Raw genomic sequence first — 27,921 nt, 5'->3', positions numbered from 1 at the left:
TTGCAGCCAATCAACTGATATTATTAAAAAAGGTGACCAATTAGGTGGTATTTATCAAATTCATGGATTGCTTTGATTGGCCAAAGCTCTTCCGGTATCAGAATTTTTTATGGTTTAAAGTATTGACACGCGCATTAGGCGAAATTTAACAAGAGCCAAGCAAAGAGAATAAATCAGCTTTCAAGCTTTTTGTTGTGTTGCTTATACACACCCACGTCGTGAGTGGAATTCTTGGAAAAGGAAGATGCCAACTCAATCCACCAGGTAGGGTATTTTCTTGGTCCAGTCAGGCCTTCACCTCCGAGACCAACTGCTCAATAATTCACGTCAGCCCCATTCTCATCATTTCTTCAAGTTACTTGAGACTCTAGATGTAAATTGCAACCTCCTTCCATGCTTGAGATCATTATGAACAGCAGAAGGGCCATCAGCAAATCCCATTTTCTCTTGATTCTTATTATACACATTAGCAGGGAAAATAAGATACCAGACATGGCTAGCATACCAAGTTTGAAATGATCTGGGATCCTTGTGGCATCAGCCAATAGGGGCAACCAATTGGGTTTCTGAATTACCGGATAATGCAAGCAGAGGATTCCTCTGGAACTCATTTCTGAGCTGTCCACAAGCTGCATTTGCATCAAGCCCACGTGTCTGCCGGATGCTTACAGTTATTTTACGAGACTCTAAGGCAGTTGCAAATGCTAACATCTGTAAAGAACCAGAAACAACGGTCTATCAGTGTAGTTCTTAATTGTTGATGAACCATAGTTGTCAAGGTGTCTAGGGGATTCTGGGCGACACCGGGCACCTAGTCACCTAGGTGATAAGAATTTTATACTATAAAGAACTTTTGGCTACTTCCCTAATTTTATATACCAGCATGCATATTAATTGGTTTTTTTTTTATCAGTAACAGAATTTCATTGGAATTAATTAGGAGGTATTACAATCAAACAGAGGGAGGTAAGCTGTCTTAACTCCCCCACAAGTAAAAACAGAAGTAGAAAGAAGCCCAAAACAATGAAGCCCTATACACCCCTTGCTTAACTAGCCCGTCAGCAAAGGCATTTGCAGTTCTTTTAACCCAGCTGTACTTAACTTCAATATCCTTTGCCAGCCATTTAAATTTTTTCCTCTCGTTGTATTTCCACAAACCAGGCTTGTCTTCCTTTAACCGACTTGCTACTATCTCCGAATCCCCTTCAAGAATCAGTCTCCTAATATCCAGTTCTCTTGCTCTTTGGATCCCTTCTAGGGCTGCTGATATCTCAACCCTGAGAGAATCACCCTCTCCAATTGGACCAGAGAAAAGGGTTACAGTATTTCCTTCCTCATTTCTTAAAACCCCTCCAATTCCTGATTGTCCTGGATTCCCAATGCTGCTGCCATCAAAGTTTTAACTTTATATACCCAGCAGAAGGGGGATCCAAGGACTAGTGACCCTCTTGACCTGGACTGAATTTGCTATTTCTTTCCAATTTCTCAATAAAATATCCACAGAAAAGTTTGAAAACAAATCCATGGACTTCGGCCAGTGCACTACCCTTAAGTGGATCATCTCCACTAAGTTCTCAGCTTCCCCCTTCTTTTCCGAGAAGATTCTGGAGTTTCTTTCTTCCCACAAAGGCCAACATACAGCAGCCCTGATACTCCTCCACATGATCCTACCCCTCTTTGAAGGCCAACTGAAAAAAGAGGGGGAAAATAAACTTTGCACATTCGAAGGGGGGATCCAACTACACCCAAAGATAGACAAAGCCCAAGCCCAAATAGTTGTTGCATAATGACAAGACACTAATAAGTGGTACCCAGTCTCTCCATCAGCTTTGCAAAGAACACACCTGTGCGGGGAAAGACAAGTCTTGGGCCTTTTCTTTGAAGAAGATCACAAGTGTTTATTCTTTCCAGAAAGGTTTCCCAGCAAAAACTCCCAACCCAAGGTGGAATAGGCTTGCACCCAATTTCTTTAACAGGGAAAGGCATCCCAAGGGAAGTAGGATGCTGAGAAAGGGACTGAAAGAATGAAGCACAAGAGAAAGAGACCATGGGGGGGTTCCATATTCTGCAGTCTTCCTTTTGGGGGTTCAGAAACACATTTTCAAAGATTGCCAGGAGGGACATAGTATCTTCTAAGTCGATGTCCCTAACAGCCCTTCTCAAATTCAAATTCCACCCAAAACCAGAGGAAGCATCAGAAGGGACTAGAAAGGAAGAAATAGGCTCATTCTTAAGGTTAGAGAGCATACAATAATGGAAATTTGCTTGACAAAGGAGAATCCCCTACCCAAGTCTGTTCCCAGAATTTAATAAGGTTACCTGAATTCAATTCATACCTGGTCCATTGAGAGAAAACTAGGAGATTATGGATTGCTTTCCAAGGAGAAGTGCTTGTGGCCCTTGCCAAGATTCCCGGATCCTAGCCATTATTCTCTAGCCCATGAATGCTAACCACTATCTTTGCCCACAGTTTATCCATTTCTAATGGAAATCTCCATAACCACTTCCCCAATAATGCCATATTCCTTTTCTTAATATTCCCAATCCCCAGCCCTCATTGCCACTTGCTTCTAGTCACCACTTCCCAACCTACCCTGTGGTCCTTCTTTTCCTCCCCTAGCTCCCATAGGAAGTCCCTCATCAATTTCTCCAGCTTATTAGAAACCTGTGTGGGGATCTTGAAAACTGATAGGAAATAAACAGGTAAATTAGTTAGGATTGACCTAATCAATATTATACATCCCCCCATAGATGATTTTTCTTCCAAAAGGCAAGCCTTTTCTCAAAACTTCAAACTTCGAATCCAGCTTATATTAATTGAAAAATGATCAATTCTCTTTATTGAAAATATTAAATTTCCTCTAAAAAAGTGACAAATAATCATATCTAAAAGATAAAAAAAATCTTTTACATATATGATCTTCATTATTTTCAAAAATAATACTACTATAATAAGCAATGTTTAATAATGCAGAGGCGTGATGTGAGGCGTTCCACTACCTAGAGGCATGAGGCGTAGTTCAAAACGTAAGAGGCGTAAGCCTCCTTAAGAGGAGGGGGGATCTCATTTTTTCTTTATTTTTAATAAAAATCTTTTATATTAAGAAGAATAAAGGTGCATATCACTAGTTGAAAGGGGGGGGGGGTCTTGTCCAAGTGGAGGCAAGCAAAGCGAACCGAGGTGTACGCCTCAGAGGTTTTGGTGCCTCTAGCATATGCCTCAGGGTGTTTTGAGAGCACCTCGCCTAGAGGTACGCCTCCCACGCCTTTTAAAACACTGATAATAAGTATTTAACAGAGCAATTTCATAGCAATTAGTAACTAATGAAGGTTATTAGTTTTATATGATAAAAATTCAAGGTAGAAAGTAAAATAGAAAAAAAAGGATGTAGTTGCAGTTTTATTTAATTGAAAAGAGAGAGACTTATATTACTTCTTTCTTTCTTTCTTTTTCTCTCCTCAAAAACTTTTGATCTTTTAAATTTCAATGATAAAACATTAAAACAAAGTATAAATGATATATGGTATATAATAGAATGTATTTTACAGACATATTAATAAGATGCATCAATATAAGTGATATTATAATAAGACCCCAGCTTTATCATTTTTGTCACCTAGGCGGGCACTAGTTGCCTAGATGGGCACCTAGTCGCCATAACTCAAGGCAATTAGGCGAGATGAGGATACATGGGAATTGGAACCATGTTCTCTCATTCTTTCGCATGCTAAAGAGAAACTTCCATAGAACAAAACTAGAGAACAGGTATGGGACCATGTGCCAAGCAATGGATGCTAATCAGAAACAGGTAGAGAACTAAGGTTTTTTGAAATGGGAAACTTAAAAGAAGAGACAATGGGTTTCTCAATGAAACCTCAGAAATGTAAAAGATACTTGACAATTCTGAATCCCAAAAACAAATTCCTATCCTCCCCTTTCCGCCAAAGACAGAAAAAGGATACCCATTATGTCAGAGGGAGTTGTTTAGTAGTTAATTATGATATACTTGGCATTGAAAAACAAATAGTTAATTATGATATACTTGGAAGTAGAGGGTAACTCAAAGCTGATCATTTCTTGGACCAGAAATAAACAGCTTATGCCATGGACTTTTAGGCATGAGTTTAGGAGAGCATCACAAAAGAGCTAAACATTACTTTCAATTGGGCAAGGACAGCAAATGGGATGGCTGATACTCTAGCAAAACAAGAGGTATATAGGCAGTTTTTTGGAGCATTATCGTAACCTCTGTAACTTTGTTGGGGATTGGAATTGATTCTTATGGGTGGCCAGACCTTTTTCTTGTATTAATCAGTTTCATCATATAATAAATTCTAAATTTCTTGCTGATAAAAACAAAACAAAACAAAACAAAACAAAAAAATAGGGGGCAAATGATCCTTAGGAATATAACCAAAGTCTACAAATAATTGAAATATAATAATGAGAATAGATAATCCATACCTAGGCATGTTACAAGCAGCGTTGCATGGACAAGGGCATGGGAATTGGAATCCGTGTGTCTAAAAGTCCGACTCAGCAAGATGAGAACTTGGACTCGTGGATGCATTTATGGAAAAGAACATACTATTAAAATAATTCACATTTTTTGAATTCTAACATAATATACCTTTACAAAATGTTGCCTTTATTGTTGTTTGTTTGTAGCCATGTGTTGTACTTGCACTCTTACCTGATACAAAATTTGTACTTTTTTGTCTAGTTTGCACTCACTTGCAGTGTAAATTTTACATCACATAAACTGATGCAAAATTTGCACCACCTTCCTCCCTCCTCAATTATTTCTCATATAAAGTGGGGACCACATCATAGCGTTTCCTACCTCCCTCCCAAACAAATAGCTCTCCTCCTACCCTCACTCCATACTAGGGGTGCAAATGGATCGAATCATGATCCGATCCAATCCGAGATTTGATCCTATTTGGTCGAATTCGGATCACCCCCTAACTGATCTGCTATATATTTATTTATATAAATATGACTAGGACACTGGGACTTTGGCAAGGTTTGTTGGTGCCTCTCCTTAGAAATCTATACATGCCATTCTTCCTTCCTTTTTGCAGCACATCAGGTATGACCTCTGAATCAGGTAAAGTTTTGGGAGCACATTTGGGTGCATGAGATAACTTTGAAAGACCAATTCCCTTCCTTGTTTTCACTCTCCCGGTTTAAGGACAAGGTTGTGTCCAATTTTCTAGTTCCTTCTCGGTCTATTTTTGGGTTTGATTGGGATCTGGGGCTTAGAAGAGGCTTAAGGGATGTAGAGGTTGAAAATGTCACGAGTCTATTTCAAATCTTAGACCAGGTGGTGTTGGATCCTTTTGAGAGGGATAAGAGACAATGGACCCTTACTCCCTCTGAAACCTTCTCTTATGCCTCTTTTTTCAAGTCCCTACTGCCTTCATCCAGTCCATTTGCACAAAACTTTCTAGTTAAGGATGTTTGGGGTGAGCCGATTCCTCCGAGGATTGGAACCTTTTATTGAGAATCCTTCCTCGGAAGATGTAATACTTGTCACATACTCCAAAGAAAAGGCCTTTTTGGTGCTTGTCTCCGAATTGGTGCATTCTTTGCAAGGCTAATGGTGAAAGCTCCTACCACTTATTAGTTCCTTGCCCCTTTGCTACTGATCTTTGGGAATGGTTTTTTTCCTCTTTTGGTTGCAGGTGGACCCCACCGCCAAACATTCAAAGTTTGTTTAGCCCCTCATTCTTTGGTTGGCCAAACAAAAGGGGAAGGATAATATGGAGATGTATAAGGGCTGTTGTTTGCTGGACTCTTTGGGAGGAAAGGAACACCAGAATTTTCTCTGAAGTTGAAAGAAGTAAAGAATGCCTTATTGAAGTAGTAACAGTGAGGGTGGTACATTGGCTGAAATCCTTGGACCTGCTTGTTGATATTTCTACGGATATGTTGCTGAATAGCTGGCTGGAGGTGGCAAATTCTACTCCTACCCGCTCTTTAGTTTGTCCGTGTGGTCACCACCAAGAAGTGGACTTCTAAAGCTAAATTTTTAAGGAAGTAGTGAGGGAAATCCAGGTTCATCAGGTGTAGGAGGGGTTTTAGAGATGAGGATGGGAAGGTGCTCACTTTGTATTCAGGTCCCATTGGGTTTGGAGACTCTCAAAGCTGAGGTCTATGCAATACTGGAGGGTATAAGGAAGTCTAAGGAACTGAATATACAAAAGTTAGTCATTGTCTCATTGAAGGGGACTCAAAGCTGGTCTTTAGTTGGTTACAAGAAGGTAGTGAATTTTGGAAATATGCTAATGAGAGGAGGAACATTAATTGGCTAACTAGAGGATTGGAAATCAAGTTTCAGTGGATCAAGAGAACAGCAAATGCATTTGCTGATGCTTTGGCAAAGCAGGGGGTGGGAAGGGATCAAATGTTTTTGGCTGTTCTGTAACTTTTTCTTCTTTGTATCTTCCTGGAGAGAGTTAAGCCTGTTTATCTCTCTTTGGAGTGCTGTAACTAAATTCTTTTAATCTAATGAATTTCAGTTATTGATAAAAAAAATAATACATATATATGTTATTTATCTATTTACAAATATATTATTTATATTGTATTTTTTAAATTTGTTATATTATTTATTTTTTTATAAAAATCATGTATATATATGATGAAAATAATTAAAAAATACTTGTATTTTTGTTTTTCTTTCATTAACTTGGTATATTTTATTTTTTTCTTTTAATAATTTAATATTTTTTAAAGAAAACAAATGGGATTGGATCATATCCGAATATCTGACTTCCCAATTGGATTCAAATTCAGATTCATATTTATCAGATCCAATCGGATCTTCAGGTCGGGTCTGATCTACAATTAACAGCATCGGATCGGATTCAGATATACCCTGATTCGAATCTGATCTGATCCATTTGCATCCCTACTCCATATACAGTGTGAACCACTACATTTTACTTCTCACAGTCACAAACAAATAAGATAAAGTCAAATCTGAAGCAAAAGAAAACCAGAATTTACATTCAACCTATTTGTAATCCCACACATTTAGACCAGTGCAATTGAAATTTGCACTGCAAACAAAGTGACCTTTGAATAAAAAAATGGATTCATCTTCTAGATTAGAAGTTCATTTATGTCAAACAAGATAGGGGATAAAAAAGTAAAAAATGCTATGTAAAAATGCCTTCAAGAATCCATGCAGTGTCTGACTTGGCTGTGTGTCCCAACACTGGTTACAGGTCAAGTTGACACGAAAAATGTAAAATCTTTAGGACTTCAAAAATGATAAAATTTTTTAAGTTTGACTAAGACTAGGATTACCATTATAGGAACAACTATCATCAAGGAAATGTTCATAGAATTCTGTCATAAAGAAAATAAATTAAAGCACCTCAGAATACAAAAACACCTAATAGTAATAACAACCAATGCTGACAACAACAACAAAAAGCAATGATGATGACAATAATTGTATTAAAGGACATACCTGCATGTTACCCTCCCATAAAAAAAAAAAACAAAACAAAAAAGTTAAAGAAAAAAAGGAAAGAAAACCATAAAGTAGGTCAATTGGAGAGGTCTGAGTTAATTTGGTCCATCCATAATGGCTGCTTCCTTTTATTTGGTTGACTGTAAGAATACTTACTCCAGTTATCTTCACAAATATTGCCGTGCAGCAATATTTAATTACACAATCAATCTTGCATTAAGCAACACGAGACATGGAATAGGTTCTGCACTGTCATTTGGTGTTACCTTGGTACATGCATGGTTAAACAAGTTTTCAGGTGTGGACTTCTCATATAATGTGTACTTTTTCATGATATCTTGTTTATGAATTCCAAGTGCCCAGCTTTTTTGCTGATTTAACTTGGCACATCAGTGGAATGCTACAATCATTGTGCCAAGGCACAATGTCCAAGCATCAGAAATGCTAGATCATTTAGTTTCAAATTGTCCTAGTAACACTGCTGGCATCTTACATCATACTGCTCATTATTAAAGAGATCAAGATCAATCTAAAAGATCTACTAGGCTAACAACAACAACAAAAAAAAAATAGGATCAGGGGCCACAAGATTTGGGAGCAACAAAATGCAAGAACACAAATTTTCATGGTAAAGAGAATGAATATACCGCTTTCTTGTATGGACGCCGGTACTCTGAGCCTTCTATTGGATTGAATGGTATCAGGTTCACATGATAACCACGTCCCCATGCATGGAGTAGTTCTGCTAGTTCAACAGCATTCTCTACCCCATCATTAACTCCAGCTGCCAATGATAACATTAGTAAATGTATGTTTATTAAATCATATTGATGTTGATGACCTCATATAAAAAAAGAAGATAACCTTTCCCAGTCAGAGATTTAATGTACCTAAAAGTGTATATTCAAATGATACTCTGCGACCAGTTTCTAGGAAGTAATCCTTGCAGTCCTTCATAAGTGCATGCAATGGATAGGATTTTGCACTTGGCACAATTGTTTCCCGAAGTTTCTGGTTTGGAGCATGCAAGCTAGTTTCCAAAATAAATAAACAATAAAGCTTATGAAGTAAGAAATGTGAATAAGATATTAGCTAGTGAAAAGAAAATAATGCAAAAACATTGCCTTTGGGTTTACTATCTCTGCTTAGTGCATGACCAGTGGTTTCCAGCATGTGTGTAAGACATGGATATGCCACAATATTGGTTGAAATATTCTTACCGGAAACATCATACCTGACAGCTAATGTAGACTGTAGTTTATGTGATGCCAATTTTTTAATTGTGTTTGGAACCCCCACAGTTGAAATTGTAATCATTCTTTGCCCAATTTGCACATCCTTCAATCAAAAGGAAAAAATGCTAATAGAGATTAATCCAGAATCCAAATACACATAACCACACTTGCCACAAGAGCCTAAAATAAAGAAAGAAAATCAAGTAACCATGTTTCAGATAAGCTGTATCCAAAATAGGTTCAACAGATTCCACATTGGATGTTCAGAATTATTTAGCAGAAAGAAGACTAGTTTCAAGGCTGCTGTCAAGAAATTCTAAGCAGTGCATTCTCTCAGTAGTCTACTACTTTTTCCTCTGTAATGTGGCCCAACTTTCTAATCAACCTGTAACCCAATTCTTGGGTTCTAGATGGTGGATTTTGGAAAAAGCATCAGAATCTCAATAATCTAGATTTAAAGAATTCTAGGATCTAGAAGTCTAAAATCCAACCAGACTTTTTTTGCTTGGTAGTTTTCAATGGTTGTATGCATTCCAACCAAACTTTGGGATGTTATCAAATGGCCCCTTAACCATGTTGTTGGCACTAGAGTTAACTTTCTAGGCACTCACAGAAATCAATTATTTCTCCCAGATACCAACGCAAGCTTTACTTGCATTTTGAGTCAATACTACATGGATTAACTGAAGTTCATCACAACCAACCAACCACAACCAAGGAGACACCTTTCACCACTAGGTTCTCAGAGCCAATAACATTCATAAACCAAGTCCCTGACTAAGATGGATCTTCACTATAATAGTATTTCCAACACCTATAGGCCCTAAGAAACAAGAATAAAAACTGTTAAAGTTGTTAAATGATACTTATGTCCCAATAAATAGCCATCAAAGTTGAGCGAGACAGCATTGAAGGTGGGTTGAGGGGGTACAATGAACTTCCACAAGAAAAGGAGAATTAAGGAGAATTTTATTGGACACCTGGGCAAAACATAGAGAGCAGATTAAATTGATAAGTTTCAAAGCATGCATATTCTTTGATGCACATTATAGGTGCTTACCTTTAACAGAGAAAGGATTAGCTGAACGGCTTAGCTGTTCAGCAGGCTGTGGGACCAATAATAACACTCCACATCAATCATAAAAATGCATGGGGCCCACAATCATTCAATCTCTTAGTGTGGGTCCAATGTATTTTATCACTGGTGTGGAGGGCTATCATTAGTTTCACAGCCTGCCTCACAGATAAAGTTTTCGGCTAATCTGAATTCTCCCTTTAACACTACTAGCAATTATCAAGCCAATCCAAGGCCCTACAGCATAAAACACCCTCCGCAAACGCATATAGAAAGATACAAATAATCTTTACATGCTGATGTAAATGTGGGAAAAGGAAAAGAGACCATGGAAGAAGAAATCAAGTTAACTGATGTAGGATATATAAGGGGGTCCTACAAATTTCTGATCTGTTGACAGGCCCAGTAGGGTGAAGGAAGATAATTTGAGTGATTAATGATGAAGAATGGAGACAGAGAAACAAGTGGAAAGCTGGCTATCCAGCAAAGAATGAATAGCAGATTAAGAAGAAAGAGATTAACTCTTGCTTCTGCTGCTGCTGCTTTTAGAGTAGACAGCAAGAGATGGTTCAATCATAAAATGAAATAAGCAAGAGAGATTTTTTTTTTTTTTGATAAGAAGTAAAGTATCAATTCATTCAAGAGAAAAGTACAACCAGAGGCTGTACAAAGGAGATACGAGAATAGATTCAAACCACAAAACCATTGACAGATACAAACAGACTTTCAAAATTAAACAGAGAGCTACAAAAAGAACTGTCAACTTTAAACTTAGTCGATGACCAAGAACAGAGCTTCCCCACGATCTTCTTCCACACTTCCATCTTCTTTACAGCTTTTGTTTTGAAATATCCTTGAATTTCTTTCTTGCCAGATCACCCATAGGACTGCACCTGGAATCAGATGCCATAAACATTTCCCTTTCTTTCTTAGGCCTTGTAAATTCCAGTTGTTGACAAAAGTAGCCAAAGATTTTGGGCAGCAACTTCTGATTGCAAAAATTCTGAGAATCCTCACCCAGATTTTGTGAGTGAAGCCACAGTGAAGTAATGGGTGATCACCAGACTCCTCATCATTGTTGCACAAGACACACCTTTTAGAGTCAATCACCACAAAATAAGCAGTCCAGAAGAAAAAAGATATCTTCGATGGGCTGTGTTTGCACCAGATTAGATGTGCAGGGAAAAACGTATCTTCTTCCTCCTGGACCAGTTTGGTATAGAAAGATTTCACCGAGAATTGACCTTTGCTCTCTGCTAACCAGACCCTTTTGTCTGTTGCATTTACATCAATTTGGTTGTTGTACAACCTTTGAAGCTGTTAGACAGTGTATGCCCTTAGCTCCAATCAGAATGATGTACCTTATGACATTTAATGTAAATGAATAAAGTACATATTTGATTCATGTTATTGTGGTATGTTTCTGTGTAATACCCTTAAACTGGACACATATGAGACTCGTGTTAGTTTAGAATATTCACAGCCGTTGGATAGATCTGGGGAGATTTATCCTGCTAAGGCTGACACTGATGTGCTGCCAAGTTGGTTGGGGTAGCTTGTCTCAGCTGCCAGGGTGAGACCTGAGGTACATGCAGTGTGGGTTTTCTTGAAACCCTGAACCGGACCAGAATTCCAGTATTGCCCTGGACCTTGGAGATTGATGGGCAAAACTGGAATGTTACACCTGACCCCTAGACTCGATTATGATACTGCACTAGGTGTCGGATTGGGCTGTCTTTGATATGCCAATCAGTGAGATCCTTAGAGGGGGTCAAAACCTAGGTATGTTGGGACAATCCAAGAATTCATCTGAGTGGATGATCATAGTGACAGGATCAGCCCCTTTGTCGGACAAAGTGAACGATCGGGGATGCACTCTCTCTGATGGAAACCAAAACTGCTGGCAGTTGATTTCAACCGTTGAAATTTGTTTTGCAAAATATATTTATATAGAGATATACATATATATTATGGTTTCAAAATGTTTGCAAAAGGTTTTAATTATCGGGATCCATGTGAGTAGAGAATGCAGCACTGTTCCTTGCAACCAAGGGAGAGGTTCTCTCTTGTCGGGCAGTGTTTGATCATTATGGGCTGAGAGGTTAAGTGTAAGACCATTGAGGGTAATACCTGATGGGCTAATCTTGCATCTGCCCATAGTCCTTGGGTTTTTATAAGGTGGCTTGACCCAGGGACCATTTAGTATAAATGTTGGGCCCATTAAGAGCCCATGGTGATGGACTCAGGGGTTCACTGTCTCCTACAGTGAATTCGGCCAGGCCTTGTAACAGAGGTTGGGGCTGAACCCATGTGGCTGATGTGTAGATCAATGTTTGGGTCCCACGCCGTACAAGGATACCCAACTGGGCAGCAGTTTGGAGGATAAGTGAGCACATGGACTTAATGGGCCTAAAGCCCAATTCGAACTGGTTTAATATGATTAATTAAAGAGGGGCGGTTCTGGGATTTAGACCAGCATATAGGATAAGGGATTGTCCCTATCCACTCAGAGAGTCCAGATCCAAATAGAGATTTGGATCAGGAAACTCCTAATCAGATTAGGAGGGCTGATCTTTATCTGCAGATAAGATAAGGGATTATCCTTATCTCTTAGAGAGAGTCCAGATCCAAATACAAGATTTGGATTAGGAAACTCCTAATGGGATTAGGAGAAGCTCTCTTTAAGGCTATAAATAGAGGAGAAGGGCGAACCCCAGTTCATCCATCAAATTACAGATTCAAGAGAGAAGACAACACCAGTTGGACTGGCGCCATCTTCTGCTCTTGCCTTCTCCTACTGTTGCCACTATAGCCAGTTCGATCTTCACCTGTAAGAGCGATCAAGAAAGGTTCTTGATATTAGTTTTTGGAGAAAAACTGATCTGAAGTCGTGCTCACTCGCCCTCCATCAGATTCTTGGTGAAGAATTAGGTTCTTGCTGAAGGACCACCCTGTTGATTCTGCTCCACCCTACACTATGTCATCTTCAGTGAGAGCAGTCTTTGGAGATCTCCTTGGGCGTGAACACCTTCATTAGGAGTTACTACTACTCTGTATCAGGTATATCCCTCTCCTACCTTTTTGGTTTCAGATCTGGTCTGGTTTAGGGTTCAAAATTGATCCTTGAAAATGCAGTTTTCTAAAATAGGGAATGTGATTCCCAGATGGGAGAGAAAAATTTTTGAAATTTCGCCCAACCTACCTGCAGGGTTCGGCTATCCATATGATGGATCTCTCATCCCTTCAACCTACCTAATGGTTCAATCTCCCAATCATTCAAAGCCCTTCTGAAAGTAGGATTCCAGATAATCATCCCATTTTGGAACTGGACATAATCTGCCACTTTAGCTTCCTTGTTTGATGCAATTGCAAATAGCTCTAGGAAATCATCCATTAGCCTATTGTTTCCACACCAAACATCCATCCAGAAATTGAATCTATTACCTCTCCCCACAACAAACTTGATTTCCCTGCTAAAAGCATTCCTTCCAAACCGAGCAACCATATGACTGATTGGCACCTCCAGGAACCCAACCTTCATTCCTTGAACCATATTTTTCTTCAATTACTCTCTTCCCCAAGAAATTTCCTTGTTGACCATACCTCCAAGACCACTTTCCAGGTAAAGCTAAATTCATTTCCCGAATTTTTCTTATTCTCAGTCCTCCAATCTTTTTTTTTTTGTTTACAAACCTTCTCCCAATTTACTAAATGAATCTTCTTGTTGTCCTTCCACCCCTTCTACAGGAACTCTCTTAACTTCCACTCAATCTTATTTGCAACTCCAGCTGGAACTGGATACAGTGACAGCAAGAAAACAGTGTAGAGAACACTGATGTGCGCCCCACAGCTGTGGTCCCACTCTGTCCGTAGGGTAGAATGTATCTAGTCATAGCTGATGGTCAATCAGTTATTCTGTTATTCTAGTTTTATTTACTTTTCAGTTTTATATTGTTATGTGTTATGATGTAAACACCAAGGGCAGATGTGTCCTTTCATGTAACTAGCATAACATATAAATATTAAATTGAAGTAGCGGCGGCAGAATATTGAGATTCTATTCTTCTCATCAAAGCCTGTGTTCTACTGCTCTCTCACTATTCTTTCTCCTCTTTCTTCTTCACTTTCTCTTCTCTTCGAACCTGACGTTTCTTAGTGATCAAGACTGATAGCAGTCTTGAAAACCTACATGGTATCAGAGCCAAGTTAGGGTTTCTCATGTGAGTCTAATACCAGCCGACCACATGAGAATCTCCTAGGACTAGAAGCTGAAAAGGAGGAGTTCGCAGACTGATTCTTGGAGATCGCCAGAAGTGCTAGCAGCTATTGGAAGCTTGTTTGGGTTGCAGAGTGTTGGTGGTCAGGAAGGATCAGAGAAGACTAGGGTTCAGGTAACCTTAGAAGGCAACGAACATTTTTTCCTTGTAAGTTATTTATTTTCTAAGAGAAGTTCTATCAGAGAAGATAGGTTGGACCTATCTGGAGAGGGAGGCCAAACCATTCTAGGGTTTTTTCTCTTCGATTCACTAGGGTTTTACAGCAAACCCTACTGTTGGGCCGAACTCTCAACTTTGTTTCTCTCTGCTCTAGGGTTTGAAAGTGATCTTGCGGCAAGCCCTAGTGTTAGACTGAACCTTGTGATCTACCTAGAGCTGCCCTCAAGTTTATTGTTAGCATTGATCAGATTCTAGGGTTTCTTATTAACCCTACTGCAAGTCTATCTATACGGTACTGATTGGATTGTGCAACTGAATTGTTCACTTTAAGGATTGATTAAAACCCTAACTCTGCCAAGCATATCAGACCTACTTCTAAGCTGTTTTTCAGAGTCTTTTTTGGATTTTCGAACTCTCTTAAGGGGTCAGAGCTCTACGGACAGCTACTGTTGTGTTGGCTAGTTGGTTTCAGATCAGAATTATCCCAGTTTTGTGCACATACACTGTGAATACAGATCAGGCCTATACTGTTTTTTGATGGTGATTGGTAGTCCAAGTGCTGTTTTGAGACTTGACAAAAATGGAGTTTAAAAATCAGGCAGAAGGCAGCCTTGGGAACATCAGTTATGGTAGTGTTTCTGAGATGGGTGGTCAGATTACAACCGTAAAGTTTGATGGATCAAACTATTTGGAATGGGCCCAATCAGCCATGATGGCTATTGGTGGAAGAGGTAAATTAGGGTACCTCTTGGGAGATATGAAAGAACCTCCCAAGGGAGACCCGACATATACCAAGTGGATCCAAGAAAACTACTTAGTTATGACATGGTTGTGTAATTCTATGCAGCCTCATATTAGTCGGAATTACTTGTGGGAAAAGACAGCTAAAGAGATATGGGATGTTATGAAAGGAACTTATTCCCAACCCCTTAATGTTGCCAGAGCATATGAATTGAAATGTGAAGTGAAAAATCTTAAACAAGGAGAGAGACCGGTTTCAGTATATTTCTCTACCTTGCAGTCCCTGTGGCGTGAGATTGATCACTTAGAGACTCTTGAGTGGGAGAGTCCCAAAGATGCACAGATATATAGAAAGCAGGTTGAGACAAACCGGGTATTTGAGTTTCTGGCAGGCCTAAATTCAGAGTATGATATTGTGCGGCAACAGATTTTGACTAGAGACAGTGTGACTCTCTCTCAGGCATACTCATTCGTACACAATGAAGAGACCAGAAGGAAAGTTATGATGCAACCTCAGCCCCCCACACCAGCCTTTGTAGCGGTCACACCCAAATTAGGGGGTGATTCAGAGAAGGACAGGAGGAAGGAAGACAAGAAGGATGTGGTATGTGAACATTGTAAGAAGCCCAAACATACAAAAGAAATATGTTGGAAACTGCATCCTCACTTGGTTCCTGCGAAGTTGAGAAGCAAGAAGGGCACTGCTCATGTAGCCGTGAACACTGATTCAGCATCCTCATCTGGCACAAAAGGAACATCTTTAGAGACCTTAGTTGCAGTTCGGGCTGCCCTAATACAGTTAGAAAAGGAAGTTGGAAATTCAGCTCAGCCACCGCAGTCACCATCAGCCCCTGCCACATCTGCCTTCGCACATTCAGGTACTCGAGCTTCAGCCTACCATGCCTCAGCTCCAGGTACTACTGAACCTTGTTGGGTAATAGATTTAGGTGCATCCGATCACATGACTAGCTTGCCTTCTCTGTTTACCACTTACCATTTGTCTTCTGGTAGGGATAAAGTATCTATTGCTGATGGTTCCCTGGTTCCTATTTCTGGGAAGGGTGACATCAAGTTATCAGATACTATCTCCCTGACATCTGTCTTGCATGTTCCTAAGCTTGATACTAACCTTCTTTCAGTCAGTAGTATTACCAAGTATATGAACTGCTCAGTAACCTTCTTCCCTGATCGATGTGTTTTTCAGGACTTGGAGACGAAGAAGGTGATTGGGACTGGCCGTGAGACGAATGGGATCTATCTGCTCGGGGAGAGGTTCCGTCAGGAAGAGTCAGTAGAGAAGATGTCTTTTGTTTCTCAGAGTGTGAGTCCGGTTATGCCAAAGCATAACCGATTAGGTCATTTGTCCTTTCGGTCTCTAAAGAGTCTGTTTCCAGCTTTATTTGAGTCCATTGAGTTGTCTCAGTTGCAGTGTGAGAGTTGTGAGTTTGCTAAGCATTGTAGAAAGCTTATTTATTGAGTAATAAAAGGAGTGATAATTTTTTTGATATTGTGCATACTGACGTTTGGGGGCCTTATCACATCCCTTCCATGGGTGGGTACAGATATTTCTTGTTATTTGTTGATGACCATACCCGTTTTTTTTTTTTTTGTTTATCTCATGCATTCACGAGATGAGGTACCTGTCCTGACCCAAAACTTTCACCAAATGATCCTAACCCAATTTGATGCCAAGATCAAAGTTCTCAGATCTGATAACGCAAAGGAATACTTTGCTAAATCATTGACATCTTATCTTCTTCATCATGGAGTTATCCACCAGAGCTCTTGCCCTCATACACCTCAGTAGAATGGAGTTGCCGAAAGGAAGAATAGGCACATCTTGGAAGTGGCTAGAAGTCTCATGTTTACTTCCAATGTTCCTATTCGCTCCTGGGATGATGCTATCCTCACGACGGTATATCTTATTAATCAGGTTCCTTCCAGGGTCCTTGATATGAGATCTCCTTTTTCCCTTCTACACCCACGTGAGGACTTGTTTTCTATTCCCCTTAAAACATTCGGTTGTACCTGCTTTGTTCAGCTTCTCGGACCCCATCACTCCAAGTTCGAACCCAAAGCCTCCAAATGCATCTTCCTTGGTTATGCACAAACTCAAAAGGGTTATTGCTGCTATGATCCTATCTCAGGGAGGAAGTTTGTCTCCATGGATGTCACCTTCTTTGAGGAGACACCCTATTAGGGGGAGAACAGTGGGAGTGGGGTAGTAGTTCCTTTACCTATTCCATTGGGTGATGAGAGCTACAATGGTGAGGGCGGTCAGAGGGATCAGGAGTTGAGGGGGAGCTGCAATGGTGAGGGTGGTCAGAGGGATCAGGAGTTGAGGGTCTATCACAGGCGGTGTAGGCAGGTTGACCCCGATCATCAGTAGTCCAGGCCAGCTCCAATCTCATCTGCAGCTCCAGGTCTAGGTATTACAGTCCCAGGGCCCACAGAAACTTCCTCTATTGTTGCCATTTCACCTCCTACAGATGACCTTGACCTTCCGATTGCAGTCCGTAAAGGGAAACGACATTGTACCACATCTACAGCCCACTGTATTTCCCATTTTTTATCCTATGATCGCCTATCTCCTACCTATAGGTCCTACCTTAGTTCCATTTCCAATGTCCCTATTCCAAGAACAGTGCAAGAAGCCCTATCCGTCCCAGAATGGAAAGATGCAATGCAAGTTGAGATGGATGCCCTGTTGAAAAATAACACCTGGGAGGTAGTTGATATGCCCAAAGGAAAGAAACCAGTTGGATGCAGATGGGTATTTACGGTGAAGCATAATGCAGATGGATCCATTAAGAGGTATAAAACTCGGTTAGTTGCAAGAGGGTTTACACAGACTTATGGCATAGATTACTTGGAGACCTTTGCCCCGGTAGCCAAGATGACCACTATTCGAGTCCTATTATCCCTTGCAGCAAGTCACACTTGGCCTTTATACCACATGGACGTGAAAAATACTTTTCTGAATGGAGATCTGCAGGAAGAGGTTTACATGTGTTTGCCTCCTGGATTCTATGATGCAGAAGCATGTAAGAAGGTATGTCGGCTCAACAAGGCTTTGTATGGTTTGAAATAGTCACCTAGGGCTTGGTTCGATAGATTCAGACTAGCCCTTGTGAAGTTTGGTTATGTACAGGCCCAGTCAAATCATACTCTATTCATCAAGAGGGTGGAGTCCTCCTTGACACTACTGGCAGTATATGTTGATGATATTGTGGCCACAGGGAATGATAGCCATGAGATTGAGTCCCTTAAACAACTCCATCAAGAATTTGAGGTGAAAGACCTTGGTGTACTCCGGTATTTTTTGGGTATTGAGGTTGCTAGATCCAAACAGGGGATCTTTATCTCTCAGAGGAAATATGTCCTAGACCTGTTGGCAGAAACTGGAAAGTTAGGTGTCAAGCCTGCAGATACACCAATTGAACAGAATCACAGGATTAGTGCAGAGAGTGGGGAGCTTCTTGAAGACAAAGTTATGTTCCAGCGATTGGTAGGAAAGCTCCTATATCTCTGCCTCACTCGGCCAGATATCACATATGTTGTTAGTGTTGTCAGCTAGTACATGCATTCTCCTAGAACCACACATCTTCTTGCGGCAGAAAGAATCTTAGCCTACTTGAAGAGATGTCCGGGTAGGAGTATACTGTTCAAGAACAACAACCACATGAAGGTGGAGGTCTATATGGATGCTGATTGGGCTGGGAGTGTTGATGACAGAAGGTCTACCTTAGGATATTGTGCCCTTGTGGGAGGAAATCTTGTCTCCTGGAGAAGTAAGAAACAAAGTGTTGTCTCCCGGTCTAGTGCTGAAGCAGAATACAGGTCCATGGCCAACGGAGTGGCTGAAATCCTATGGCTAAGATCTCTACTTGAGGACTTGGGTATTGAGTATGAGAAGCCCATGATGCTGTATTGTGATAATCAAGCAGCCATTAATATAGTACATAATCCAGTGCAGCATGACAGAACCAAGCACATTGACGTTGATCGCTGTTTTGTACGAGAGAGGGTCTCATCTCAAGAAAGAAACTAGAAGCGGATCTATCCAAGTTGGGAATGATGAACATTTACTCCCAACTTGAGGGGGAGTGTAGAGAACACTGATGTGGGCCCCACAGCTGTGGTCCCACTCTGTCCGTAGGGTAAAATGTATTTAGTCATAGCTGATGGTCAATCTGTTATTCTGTTATTCTAGTTGTTATTTACTTTTCAGTTTTATATTGTTATGTGTTATGATGTAAACACCAAGGGCAGATGTGTCCTTTCATGTAACTAGCATAACATATAAATATTTAATTGAAGTGGCGGCGGCAGAATATTGAGATTCTGTTCTTCTCCTCAAAGCCTGTGTTCTACTGCTCTCTCACTACTCTTTCTCCTCTTTCTTCTTCACTTTCTCTTCTCTTCGAACCTGAAGTTTCTTAGTGATCAAGACTGATAGCAGTCTTGAAAACCTACAAACAGGAAGGGAAGAAAGGACACTCTTGATTAGAGTGAGCTTACCTCCCTTTGATAGATACCTTGATTTCTAACCAGCCAGCCTCTTATCAATCCGCTCCAAAATGGGATCCCAGATATACTTGGAATTGCATTTAGCCCCTAAAGGTATTCCCAAATACTTCAAGGAGAGCTTACCTACTGTAAAGCCCCAAGAGTCAACCCAAGACTGCAGCTCTTGAACCCTCCCCACTACCACCAGTTCACTTTTGTGAACATTCAAATGCAAGCCTGAGACCACTTCAAACCACCACAGAATGGCCATTAGGTAATCAATTTGCTCCTTGGAAGCATTACAGAAAAAAATCGAGTCGTCTGCAAACTGTAGTAGAGGAATCTCCAGCCTGTTTTCTCCTACACTGAAACCTTCCAAGAAACCCCCATTCACTGCCTTCCAAGTTAATTTCCCTAAAACTTCCATCACACATAGAAATAGCAAAGGAGATAAAGGGGTCTCCCTGCCTTAAAACCCCTTGAGCTCCTAAAGTGACCACATGCCCTCCCATTAACCAAGCCAGAAAAGGATGGAGTGGTGGTGCACACTTTCATCCAATTCCTCCACCCAAGGATTAAAGTATCGGAATCGAGTATCGTATCGGATAACTTGGATACGGATACGCTTTGGAAACGCATGGATACGGACGAAAAATATGATATGCTAGAGAAACACATAAAAATTTCATAATACATTAATAATATTAAATTTAAGGTCAAATAACCATAAATAATGTATAAATACATACAAAGTATATATTTTAATGGTGTATATGAAAAAAATATATTACAATTAATATAATATGATGCATAGATATCATACAATTTTATTGATAATGTATTAATCAAGAGTCCAAAATGCAAAACATATTTTCCTATTATATTTTAATTATTATATCAATTATTTTCGATTTTACTATTTTTACTTTTTTACATTAACAAAGAGGTCAACCAAATATTAAATTCTCTATGTAAATTAAAATATCCATTAATAATTTATAAAATGTATAATCTCAACTTAAAGTATATCAAATCTATTAAAATTTCTAAGATACATACCATATGCATTCATAATTTTTAATTTTTAAAATGATTGTTCCATTATTATATTTTTACTCCTATAATTTTCTAATTAAAAATCTTTTTTTGGTATATATGTAGATTAGTAGATTTTATAGATTCAGTTTAAGATTATATTCTTGAATATTTTGTAAACAATGTTTTTATTTTCTAAATAATAAATATGATTTTATGTAATGTAAATATATATATATATATATATATTCTCGTATTAATATTATATATATATATGATTTTATAGATTCATGTGCAAATTTATAAATTTTAAGTACTAAAATAATTATTCTCATATTAATATTATATTTTTATTTTTTTTTTGAGATTCAAATAATATTTTGATATAAATGTGGATTTGATATATTATTTATTTCTATTATTTTATAAAATAATGATTTCAAGTATTACTTTTTTTAATTTTTAGTTGGAGTTAGCAGTAATATGTATTATTTATTTGAATTGCATTTGAGTAATAAAGAAATAAAATTTGTACTCATTTAGTCATAAACACAAAAGATGGAATGGCGTAGTGGCTTAAAGGCGCGGGTGTTAAGCTTTCCCTTAGCTCTTGACACGGATTCGAATCCTTGCAACTCTCTTTTTCAGTAGAAGAGTATGCGCATGCGATACGGACGTTAAGTGTATCGCTCTATATCTGTCTGTATCGATATGTATCAGCCGATACAGTGCAATCCGGACCGATACACACCCGTATCAGCCCGATACGCACAACTGGTAGGATACATCTCCAGTCATAGCGTATCCCGTGCCTGGCACTAACGATACCAATACAATACGCCTCGTATCGGAGTATCGTATCAATATTTCAATCCTTGCCTCCACCTGGAACTGAAGTTCATTCTCCTTAAAATGCAGTCCAAAAAATCCCAGTTCACATGGTCGTATGCTTTTTCAAGATTCATCTTGCATAGCAGTCCTGCTCTACCACTTCTAAACCGGGAATCAATCAGCTCATTTGCAATTAGAACACCATTCACCACTTGTCTCCCCTCAACAAATGCACCTTGGAATTCAGAAATAATAAGCCCCATGACAGGTTTCATTCTTTTAGCTAGAACTTTTGAGAAAATTTTGTAAATGCTACCAACAAGACTGATCGGCTTGAAATCCTTTAATTCTTCAGCACCATGCTTTTTCAGGATTAGAGATATAAAAGTGGAATTAAGGCTTCTCTCAAGAGTAGCTGAAGCATGGAATTCTAAAAAAACAGCCATAAGGTCTTCTTTCAAAAAACCTTAACACCTTTTAAAAAATTTTGATAGTAAAACCATCAGGTCTCGGTGCCTTATCACCACCTTCCATCTCTTTAATTGCTTCCCATACCTCCTGCTCTGCAAATTCCCTCTCCATGTTCCTCATCTGCTCTTCAGGTAAGCTGTTAAAATTCAGTCCATCTACCTCAACATAAGAATTCAGATCTCCCTTAATAGACTTCAAACTAACTAGGAAACTGACCCAAAATAACTTCTAATTTCATCAAAATTTCAAACAAAGGAAAACCTGTATGTAACCCATAATAGGCAAAACAGAACTCCAATATAGACCCAAAAAGTAGAGACTCAAATCCCATCACAGCTTGAGACCCTACCACTAAAATGAACATAAAAAGGGCCATTACCCATGCTGGTACCAGCTATCTAGGGTCTTGGGAAGGGTGGACTGGGTACAGATCAATCCATGACATCTATTTTTCACAAAGTGACTGCTTTCAGATTTGAATCCATCTTCTCAAACTTGTCAACTTGAGATTTTACCATTAGACCAAGAAATGGCCCCTACCGAAAATGGGCATAACTCTCTCAAAACATGTCGGTTTACAATATGTTGGTCTTGTTCAATAGATGACCCAATTGCCTATCTAATGACACCAAAATCATGCAAAACAAACATGTTTTGACTTCTGAAAACTAGGCTTAAAGAAAAGTGACGTGATAACAACCACAACTCTTCAAAAGTCCAAAAACTCTCTAAGAAAGACAGACAAATAATTGTAACCCCTCCAAATAATTTACCTTATTTATCTATCAAAATAATGATTATCCTTGTTAGTAAGTCACTAACAAACTCTTCAAAAAGAAAAAAAAAATTACCAATAACCAAAAAAATTATGAAAATGCCTATGGTGTATGAAATAGGAATAAAAAAACTTGATTTTTTGTTCCATGGTTTTTTTGTACAAATTCTTCCAAGGATTCTTTCTTTTTTTTGACATCTACATAACATGTGTATGTCTAAGATGAACAATAAGAATATATCTTATTCCTATTCCATAGAGCAGGCTTAGCAATTCCTCTTTATCTTACATATTCCATGAAAGAGATTCATCCAATCATATGATGTATAAAAGAGCAAAGATAGACCTTATTCAAGCATCGATGTGCCTCTAAAACTGCTTTCAGATTCAACATTGGTTCACCCATTCCCATAAACACAACATTTGTCACCCTATGCTTGAAGAGCTCCTCTATAGCCAACACCTATATAAATAAAAATGGAAATGCAAAATACCATGATTACTAAACCAGTTCATCTGGAAACGGCTTCTGGAAATAATTGTAGAACAGATTTTAAGCCCAATTACCTGCTCAACAATTTCATGCCGCTGAAGGTTCCTTGAAAATCCTCCCTTGCCAGTAGCACAAAATGAGCAACGTAATGGGCAGCCTACCTAGATATTTTAAGTCAACATAAAGAAGTTAGTGTAAAAATAAACAAAATGACATAAACATAAAACGAAACTGCTCCTAAACTAGAAAATTTGATCTCTGTAAAAACCATTTGCCATTTTCTTCATTGAGTAGTTCATACCTGTGATGAGACACATGCAGTGAGGCGGTAAGAACCTTTATTGTCTTCAACCGGTATCCCAACTGTCTCAACCAATCTATTGTCCTCCAGTTTTATTAATATCTACAAATATCAAAGATGGCTAGAAATAAGAAATAAATAAAATTCATGACCATAAGACCAAAAAGTTCTCCTAACATGGGGACTGCCAAATTTCCTTCAAATGAATATGGATTTCAGAGGGGTATGTGTGTATGCATGTGTATATGTGTGGTGTGGAATTCTGGATGGGTGGATTGGTGCATTTGTGGGGGTTGAGAAATAGTTTTACATACACAGAAGGGGGAGGGGGGATACCTTCAATTTTTCTAACTAATCCTAGACTTATTAACCTTGATTTGATTATTTAAAAAAGATATGCACGAATCCCCACCATTTCACTATGGATCCATTTGGTTGCACATAGAATGAAGGAAAGCAAATGATTTCCCAGAAATGCCTTTACTTTTATGAATAACAAGAAAATTGTATTAATGAGAATTAAAGAGTACATCAGATAGGAATGATGCTATATGGCTCATTACCACTTGAACCTCTTTATCTCATTCCTATAGATACATAGCACAGTATTATTTGTCAACAACCAGATTATTACAACTTTTGAGTCTCCCTTAATTACAAGTTTCTCCACCCCCAATTACATTGCCTTTTGAACCCCAAAAACTGCAGCCATTAACTCTGCCCTTGTTGAATTCCCTTCACCTATTGGTCCTGAAAGTATTGCATGTAATTTATCCATTTTCATCCCTTAACACCCCTCCTATTCATGATGGTCCCATATTGTCACCCTTTCCTTTCCTCCCAAATGTGAAATCTGAAAATCAGAAATGGTATTTTCTGTTGATTGGGTACACGTGAAATGGCAATGAAAAGCAAAAACTTTCCAAAGAGTAGTAGTTATAGGAAAAATGGTGTTCCTTCTTTTTTTTTTTTTTTTTTGATAGGAAATGGTAACTTTCATTAGAGAATTGAAAAGATTACAGGCTTACCACCCACAAAATGGATGGAAAAAGAAAATCAAAAACTTACAAACAGGCCCAAAACAAAGCCTCCCTAGTAACTCCTTGCTTAGCTAAAGTGTCAGCCATTCCATTTGCTGACCTTCTTACCCATTTAAAATGCACCCCAATCTCCCTTGCTAAGCTAACAATCTCTCTTAGAGGCTGTCTAAGAGACGACACTCCCAGGTTTCCAGCTTGCATCCACCCTATTACCAGATTGGAGTCTCCTTCCACTTCTAATTGCTGCATTCCCCATTGTTTCACCAGTTTCAAACCTTTAAGGCCATTACTTCTGCCCTTAATGAATTTCCCACCCCAATTGGGCCCGAGTAAAGGGCCAAGACTTTTCCTTCCTCGTTTCTGTACACACCCCCAACTCCTGATTGACCTGGATTACACAAGGAGCTTCCATCAAAGTTTAGCTTCACCCTGAACTGAGCGGTGGTACCCAACATTCTTGTACCATAGGGGAGGAAAGCGAGGATACAGCTATAGCACTCCAATTTCTAATTAAGTCAGCGGAGGATAGTGTTCCTTCTATTTTTCCACAAGTCTCAGCGATTCAGGTTTATTTTCCAAGTTAAATCAAACATCCAAAAAAGTAGGAAAATGATCCATTTTCCTATTGAATATAATTTCCAAGGAAATTATTTCTTTTCCTTCATACTATTTGCAAACAAATGCAACCTATGTGTAACTTATAAGCTGTAAATTCTTATATATTCAATAAAGTCCTAGATATCATTCATTATATAACATTCCTAATTTCCTATACAATGAGAATATAGTTTATTAGAGACCACTTTTGTCCATTCTATCTTCATGATTTATATGATACACTAGATTTTTAGTTTTACAAGTCATATGGATGATGCAGATAAAGGAGCATCTAAAAACAACATTTAATTCAGAATTAAAAAAGATGGAAAAAGGAAACACCAACCTTTATTTTTATTCATTACCATCATCATACAAGCCTTATAATAACCTTTATCTTTATTAATTCATAAAATTCTATATTAGATTATAAATCATCATATACTTAAAACAGTGTTTAAATTTGCATGTGACACTACATTTTGAAGCATACACTGAGGTTGAGGCACGAGAAAGCCTTAAGAGTCACAGTACAAAGTATATGGCACATGCCCCACAGTCAAGAAAGTAGGTCTCAGAGATTCATAGTTTCATAGAGTGACAGAAATAGGATCTTTACCACAAGACAAGCATGAATGCACACATGGAATCATTAGAGCTACCCTTTTTTTCTTTTTTTTTTTTGAGAAAAGGTAACACAAAAGTTTTATTAGAAAAGAATCAGGATAATACCTGGCTGAGCAAACCCACTACCAACCCCCACCTAGGAAAGGACAACAACTTATAACTCCCACAGACTCTTGGAGTTCAGATGCAGAAGGGCACTCTGAAACTTGAATTCACTGACAAAAGAAACCCAAGACACAAGCTTACCCATAGCCAAATTAATTAACTCATCCACCTCTTTACTTTTTTTTACAGATCTGTCTCCTATTTCTCTCAGCCCATACAGTCCTCAACAGGGCAGCAGGGATAGATTTTTTATTTATTTATTATTATTTTTTTTTTTTTGATTGATAGAAGGGATAGACTTCTAAACACACTTCCCCTTCCTACTCAGGTTCCAGCACCACAAGATCTCCTTAACTGAATTTGGCATGACCTAACAACAAATCCCTGCAGATTTAATGAAGTGCCACCAGATTTGAGAAGAAACCGAACAGTGAAGCACAGATGATCAACAGTTTCCATCACTTGCCCACACAAGCTGCAGTTCAGATCCTGGATGCTAGAGACTTCACAGAGAAAAGACCATCCATTCCCACTCCACCTCCACCTCCATTCTTCTTCCTGGCTAATATCAACAGCCAACCTTTAGCAGATGAAGCAGACCCGACACCCAATCTAATTCCCAATCTTGGAAATTCCTTCTAAAGCTCGGGGCCTAGACTACATTACCCCCTAGGAAAGCCATCTTACCAAGCAAACCTACACTCAACCTTGCAACTTTTGCCTCAATGGTTGACTCTACAACCCAATAATTCTACATCCAATATTCCAACAACTATGGAACGTAGTCACAGTCTACGTTTGCTCCTCTTTCAAGCATTCAGACCAAAGTGCATAACAGACTCCTTCGTACTTGGTTTGGTAAAATAGCTATACCAATTGCCAAATTAATGATAACGTCACCGGAATTATATTCCACCAACTACCCATGAGCTCTTTAATAATGGACAAGCTACAGATAACATCTTCTAATAATAACTGCCTCAATTAGTTTGTTATTGGTTAGTTAACCATATTAATGGAAACTGACAAAACAAAATGCAAGTAATAATGCATAAAAAAAACAAATAAATAGACTTAACATCCCACCTTAATAGTGTCATCAGCCGCGGCAACGGCACGATGAATGGGCGATCTCCCAACCCTCCATCCAGCTTCCTGAAGATCACTCCTAAAGGCCTGAGGCACTGTTAACCATAATTGGGTCACAAATAACAATTACTGATATTCCAATAATAAGGAAATCCGAAGAAACAAAAACGCAAACATTACGGGGGGTTGATTTACTTAAACAGAAGAGTATAAAGGAAAGAGGGAAGGACAAAAAGAAAGAAAGAAAAAGCAACTCACGGTGACTGAAATCCTGAATTTCTTTGGCCTTAGTCTTGTAAAGAAGATGATGAAGTTGCTTTCCTCGATAGCTTTGCTGATGAATAATTCAAATTTCAAAGATGAGTTTCAAAATATACAGAGATATATATAAACTGGTGACATTACCCTTCCGTTTTACCTGGCCAAAGTCTCTAGCGACCTGCTGAAGCTCTTGCTCGGACATGCCAAGGAGGATGCGAGAATCCAGCTGAGACTGAGAAACGCGGGGCGGAGATGGGAGGGAAACTGTACGCAAAGGGATGGAAATGGAACGAGAACGAACTGCTCGCGCGAGGGGAGCGGAGCACACGTTATGCAGCAGCGCCATTGAAGTGGCGACCACTACTACTGCCTGCCGCCCTCTTAGTTTTCAGAGGCTCTCAGAGCGAAACCAATTTCTACCGTTTACCGGGAAATATCTCCAACTCTCACAGCCTCGCGTCTCATTATATTTGCGCCTAAAAAAACGAAGAAGATAATTATAAACGGCACCCTATATCCAGGGACCGGGACTCCTATTTTCCGACAGTCGACGAAGGCTATCACATTAAGTAGCGGGGACTCGTGCAATGTACGAAAAAATATGAAATATTGAATAAATTTGAGGCTCCGTTTGGTTTGTGGGATGGGAATGAGAATATTCCCTTTTCTCTTATTTGTTTTGAAGGAAATAGATGAATGGGACGAGAAAAATGATATTAGATCTCAAAATAGTAGAAAGAGGGTCGCACCAAAACAGTGTGACCTTGGTGGAAAAACTCAAGAAACCTCCCCTTTCCCATTCGAACCCAGAAG

At 39.0% G+C, this 27,921-nt stretch overlaps 1 protein-coding gene across 2 annotated transcripts; it reads right to left on the bottom strand.

Moving 5' to 3' along the window:
• LOC104602454 (Radical SAM superfamily protein) lies at positions 1-27,697 on the bottom strand. Of its 2 annotated transcripts, XM_010266143.3 has the most exons (11): positions 27,266-27,697; positions 27,106-27,181; positions 26,845-26,942; positions 23,390-23,491; positions 23,163-23,249; positions 22,942-23,058; positions 8,722-8,825; positions 8,378-8,517; positions 8,135-8,271; positions 506-711; positions 1-396 (listed from the first exon to the last, which is right to left on the bottom strand). In XM_010266143.3, the coding sequence occupies exons 1-10, from the start codon at positions 27,452-27,454 to the stop codon at positions 538-540; spliced, it is 1,224 nt and encodes a 407-aa protein (XP_010264445.1). In that variant the 5' UTR covers positions 27,455-27,697; the 3' UTR covers positions 1-396; positions 506-537. The 2 variants fall into 2 exon arrangements, with proteins under 2 accessions (XP_010264445.1, XP_010264444.1); XM_010266142.3 differs by having other exon boundaries at positions 1-711.
• Between the last annotated feature and the right edge of the window lie 224 nt (positions 27,698-27,921).

This window comes from Nelumbo nucifera, chromosome 2, assembly GCF_055504915.1.
Source record: "Nelumbo nucifera cultivar China Antique chromosome 2, China Antique-T2T, whole genome shotgun sequence".
Taxonomy (NCBI): Eukaryota; Viridiplantae; Streptophyta; class Magnoliopsida; order Proteales; family Nelumbonaceae; genus Nelumbo; species Nelumbo nucifera.
Note: the sequence above shows the minus strand (reverse complement) of the source record. Positions and strands in the feature narration are given on the sequence as shown.

Excerpts from the sequence above, each read along its gene's own strand:
- LOC104602454 (XM_010266142.3), bottom strand. The coding sequence starts at position 27,454 with ATGGCGCTGCTGCATAACGTGTGCTCCGCTCCCCTCGCGCGAGCAGTT. Across the intron at positions 27,182-27,265 it reads TCGCTAGAGACTTTGGCCAG|CAAAGCTATCGAGGAAAGCA; the intron begins GTAAAACGGAAG and ends ATTATTCATCAG. Across the intron at positions 23,059-23,162 it reads GGCATGAAATTGTTGAGCAG|GTGTTGGCTATAGAGGAGCT; the intron begins GTAATTGGGCTT and ends TTATTTATATAG.